This window comes from Lactuca saligna, chromosome 8 (assembly GCF_052625555.1).
Source record: "Lactuca saligna cultivar CGN05327 chromosome 8, ASM5262555v1, whole genome shotgun sequence".
NCBI classification, from domain to species: domain Eukaryota; kingdom Viridiplantae; phylum Streptophyta; class Magnoliopsida; order Asterales; family Asteraceae; genus Lactuca; species Lactuca saligna.
Window position 1 is genome coordinate 4,036,035 of NC_136424.1, and position 5,809 is coordinate 4,041,843.

At 37.0% G+C, this 5,809-nt stretch overlaps 1 protein-coding gene across 1 annotated transcript; it reads left to right on the forward strand.

Annotated features, from left to right (window-relative positions):
- The first annotated feature begins 318 nt into the window (after nucleotides 1–318).
- LOC145009148 (protein NTM1-like 9) lies at nucleotides 319–2,720 on the forward strand. Its single transcript, XM_078967819.1, has 4 exons — nucleotides 319–711; nucleotides 795–1,078; nucleotides 1,171–2,301; nucleotides 2,384–2,720. The coding sequence occupies exons 1-4, from the start codon at nucleotides 552–554 to the stop codon at nucleotides 2,591–2,593; spliced, it is 1,785 nt and encodes a 594-aa protein (XP_078823945.1). The 5' UTR covers nucleotides 319–551; the 3' UTR covers nucleotides 2,594–2,720.
- The last annotated feature ends 3,089 nt before the right edge of the window (nucleotides 2,721–5,809 follow it).

Sequence of the window (5,809 nt, forward strand, 5' to 3'; positions counted from 1 at the left end):
GTGATTAGATCGTGGGGGCAGATGTGCGATAAGTGGGAACGTAGATTTCCTTTTGAAATTTTTAATAATTAAAACCCACAAGTTGCACTTATTATAGTTTAACCCCAAAACAAACTTAGCGTCATTCTATAGCGTAACAGCACACGTCAACACTCGACTACGTGTCATACTCTGATTCGTTTTTGACTTTAACTTCGCTATTAAGATTTGGCATTCCTCTTCCGATTCTACCCCTGTTCTTCTCATATTTTCACTTTTTATACCACTTCTTTTAAAAATATCATCACTCTACACCAACCACAACCCTTTAAAACCAAATGGCAATACCGAAATAATATTCATATTTATGCCTAAAATGGGTATCGGGAATATACACCGATCAAAACGGCGGGGCACGGTCTCTGCAAACACTTTCACTTTGTTTTGACGATAAATCCGAGGTTCACAGATTGATTAATATTTCCGGTGCTCGAAAAGAAAAGCTCTTCCAATCTTCTATACCATCTTCTCCATCAAAATCCTAGGGTTTAGTGTTCGATTACTGCAATATAATGGATGTTTTGCCAGCTCTTCCGGTGGGCTACCGGTTCCGTCCAACAGACGAAGAATTGATCAATCACTACCTGCGGTTAAAGATCAATGGTTACGACGACGACGTAACTTGTATTCGAGAAATCGACGTTTGCAAGAAAGAACCTTGGGACTTACCCGGTATGCCCTTTTGTAAATTTCGTGTATTTTACAGATTTATCGGTGATAAGCTGACAATATGTTTGAACTGTAACTTTTTACAGATTTATCGGTTATTGAATCAATTGACAATGAATGGTTCTTCTTCTGCCCCAAGGATCGTAAGTATCAGAACGGGCAGCGATTGAATCGGGCAACAATAGCTGGGTACTGGAAGGCTACCGGGAAAGATAGGACGATTAAGGCTTCAAGGGGGAGTCGTGTGATTGGGAAGAAGAAGACGCTTGTTTTTTATCTTGGTCGTGCTCCAAAAGGGGAGAGGACTCATTGGGTGATCCATGAATACTGTGCTACAGAAAAGGAACTCGATGGTACTCATTCTGGACAGGTCTGTGAGTGTGAACTTTTTAGGTTTTGAAATGGCCATTAATTCTTCTTCATCTTTTAACAAATACTCGTGTTTTGATTTGCTATTTGCAGAGCCCTTTTGTGCTTTGTCGTTTGTTCAGGAAACATGATGGCAAAGATGACGATCCTGGGAGTCCAAAGTTCATTGATGTTGATCAGAACACTGCTTCTTCCCCTTCCCTTGTGAAGTCTTCCACCGAGGATCCTCCTTCAGAGCCTGTCACTCCGATATTGACTGGTCAAATCGGAGATACTGGTGAAGCAAGTGTTGACCCTCTCGGTTATCTTGATTTACAAGGCCTTTGTGATCCTATACCAGAGCATTTGGATTCAAAGATCTTTTCCCCTTTGCATTCTCAGATGCATGTAGAGTTTGGATCTTCATACCTGGGTAACCCTTCAATTGACAACCCTATGCAATATCAGTATGGGACAAATGCGAAAGATATCATGGAGTTTTTGGATAATGTCTTAGTTGAACCAGATCGTTTTCCTTTGGAGGATACCGGTTATAAGGATGCTTGCCCTGCTCAAGCTTCTATGGAAATGGCTCGTTTTAAAGAGCCTGAATCTATTTGCGAGTCAAAGGGCAAAATGGTCCACGATGCAAATGGTAATGGACCATATGTGCAGGACAGCAGGACGCCATTTCACATGGCACATGAATTGCAAGGCAATTATCCTGATGAAAATGTCATCTGGTTCTCTCCAGTTGAAGACCAAGTTAAGAGTTTTGTCAAGGAAGAACACGAACTATGCAGCAACAATGGCAATTCATTGGCATCTGGGAATGACGTCAACGCTGGAACGGGAATCATACTAAGGAATTGGAAAAAGGCGAAGCTTCCTGGTCTCCCATTCCAAGGAACTGCAAACAGAAGACTTCGTGTTAACATGAAACTATGTGTAAGGCCCTCTTATAACCAGGAACAACCAACAAATATGTGTTTTAATGAAGAGCAATCTATCAAGGTTGATGATTATAAAGAGGCTATGGAGGAAGATCATGTGGCATATGATGATGACAACAGTTCTGGAACCGGAATCGTAATAAGAACTCGTGAAAACCCGGTTCCGTCTTCTAGTATTCCATTCCAAGGAACTGCGAGCAGAAGAATCCGTTTGCAGAAGAAGCTACAACTAGGGTTCATTCGAAAGCCGATGAAATTGGACGCCAGTGAAGAAGAATCTAGCGCAACTGAGGTGCGTTTTCAATTTTTGTTTTTCACTTGTTCCAATTTCGTAACGATTTGTATTATTGTTGATTTGAATCTGGCATGCACAGGCAAAGGAACCCGCTGAGATTTCAACAGATGAAAAAATTGTGGATCAAGATTCCGGTTCCAATGTGATTCAGGCGAAGGAATCGTCATTCTACAGTAAAGCTAAGACTTCATTAGCTTCGATTCCTGTGTTGTATATGCCTAAGGTGCTGGTGGTCATGGGGTTGTGTGCAGGTGGGGTTGCTTTATGGAAATGCTTAAGAGGGGGTTGAGTGTGAATAAAGATAAAGTAGGTTTAAGCGTTCAGATAGTGGAAACCGATAATATAGATAGAGGCTTGTGTTTATGTCTATATACCAAGACTGATTTTGCAGTGGTAATATGAAGTTATTTATATCAGTTTTCTTGATTCTTCTTAAGATCATGTGTTTTGTGATTCCAAATCTATCAGTACACAAAGACGGAGATGTTCTTTGGTGTACATGACATTGGTTTTTAGGTAGGTTGTATGAAAAATGATCTCTTTTCGGTTATGGTGATTGAACGAAAGAAAAAAGAAAGATTGAAAACTGGTTAATGTTTGGAATCTCAAAAGGCAAAGATTATTGTGTTTTTTTTTTTTTTTTTTTTTAATGTATTTTTCTTTCATTTCTCAAATTGGTATTCAACTTAAATTAAGTACATACACTTGAACATATTGGGATATTTCTTATCATGGATTTTATACTAGATGATTTTACATGATAAACGTGGTATGGATGTTTCGTGTTAAATATGGTATTGGATGTATCTTATCAACATTTTGTGGTTGTCCCTTTTTTTATTTTTTGTGTTACTATCCCCTTTATATGATATCTAATATTTTGTGGATGTATCTTATCCACAGTTTTTGGTTAGTTGATCTTCTTTTTTAACCTGTGGGTGCATGTGCCCACCACACTTTGTGGTGGCTACGTGTCATTGTGGTACTGCAGTGAATATAATAGGGGTGTTCACGGGGCAGTTCGGTTCGGATAGTAATAAAATTATGAACCATGACCACGGGGCGGGTACCTCATGCGCACTAACCGAAAGCGAACCGTATTGACAAAAAAACCGAACCGAACCGAACCATATGAAAGCGGGTAACCACGGTTCGGTTCACGGGTACCCGCTAAAATATAAAAAATTAAATTCAATTGAAACTACAAACTTCATTTTAATTATCTCTTTCTTAAAATTAGTAAGTCAAAGAGTTTACAAAAAACATAATGAAGTTTAAAAAACGTAATGAGTTCAAATATCATATATTATAATTTGTATAATAAATACAATAATAAAAATAACAAGAAAATCAAATGAACATAGAATAACAAAATTGGAGTTGTCGATATGGATTTTTGTTTAGGTTATTGGACTCGTAGATCAATCAAAACAATACTAATGAAATAATACTTTTTTTGCTTTTATATATATATATATATATATATATATATATATATATATATATATATATATATATATATATATATATATATAATCAAACGGTTCGGTTCAGGTAACCGCGGATACCTAGATATGAAAACCAAAAACCGACCCGTTGATATCCGGTTTTTTTCGGTTACAGTTTTTTTCGGTTTCGGTTTTTTCGGTTTCGGAGTGGCCGGTTCGGTTCGGTTTTTCGGTTTTGCGGTTTTTTTGCACACCCCTAGGTACTGTAGTGAATATAACACCGTTTGGAATAGGAAGGTGCAATAAGTCTACTACACGTCCATCAAACCTATACCGCGAGACTTGACTCCTTTCCCTTCTTTACCGTAGGAAGGTGCAATAAGTCTACTATACGTCCGTCAAACCTATACCGTGAGACTTGGCTCCTTTCCCTTCTTTACCGTTTTTTAACAGTCATTTTTCAAAAAAATTGTTTTTTTTTTTTTTTTTTTTTTCCTGTAATGATTTACCTATTACAAATAAACACACTCTACATTTTAAACCCCAAAAGACACTACTCTTCTATATACTTTTGATTAAAATTCTAAAATGTATTTTTCGGCGGATACGTTTGGCGTTGCGGAAGCAAAGTTTATTAGGGACGTCACAATCAAAAATTAGAATCCTCATTTACAGAGAAATCATGAAGTCGGAAATAACCAACTTGTGAATGACTACTTTATCAATAATGTTGTGTACGCGAAAAAATTCAGACGTCGGTTTTGGATGAAGAAAATATTATTTTTACGCATTGTTGATGATGTAAAAAATCTTTTTTCCATATTTTAAGCAGAGGATTAGCGGAAGAGATCATAAAGGTTTCTCCACATTTAAAAAATATATAGCTGCTATTCGTCAATTAGCATTCGACATGAGACCATAATCGTGGGATAAGTATTTGAGGATGTTAGAGTGAATGATGCAAGAGAGTGTAAACAAATTTTCTAAAATTGTGATTATCCTCTATCATGATCGCTATTTACGCAAGCCTACAATTAGCAACATCCACAAACTATATACGACATATGAAAACAAGCATGACTTCCTTAGAATGCTTAATAGTATTGATTATATTTATTATGGGTAGTCAATGCGCCCAGATACGTGGGGCGGTCAATTTATGCGAGGTAATCAAAAGCAACCAACAATAATTTTAGAAGAAGTGACGTCATATGATATTTAGATATGACATACATTTTTTTGTGCATCGGGTGCCAACAAATGACATCAGTGTTCGAGACCAATCACTGATATTCAGCGACATCTATCGCTGATATATCCATCTTTTTTGATGGATATATCCCGAGTTAGCTACATTTATGAAATCATTCTCATGTCCAAATAACGAAAAGCAATTAAAGTTTAACTTGACCCAAGAATCAACTAGGAAAGATATCGAGTGAGCCTTTGGTGTTCTAAAGAGATGTTGACAGATACTCTTAGTCTCGACATGATCATTCAAGCAAAAAAGAATAAGTGGCATGACGTACACATGCATTATATTGAATAATATGATTATATAAGATGTGGGAAATGTGATTTGCCACTACAATGAAAATGAAAATTTACGAACATTTGAAGGAGTCGGTGTTGGTGTACCGACATATATGATGAGCAAAAGGGGAGGTATACAGCCGAGTTAGACACCACAACTGTAACGTCCCAAAAATTCTAAGTGAAAATTTTTCTTTGAATCAATCAAAACAACCATTCATTCTATTCAAAAACCCATCAGAGTATAAAAACATGTCAAATAAACATCAGAGTATAAAACAAGTCAAATAATATGGAACACTGATGGATGCGGTGCAATCATGTCAAACTCTTTCCCTTGGAACCAAAAGTAGTTGATGTCATAAACATGAAACCGTAAGCACATAACTTAGTGAGTTCCCAAAAATACCACATACCATACATATATATCCCCTCAAAGCTATACAAGTCTATTTCACCCCGAGTCTATTTCAACTCAATTGATGTCTTTCAACCAAACATGTCTATTTCACCCCAGGTCTATT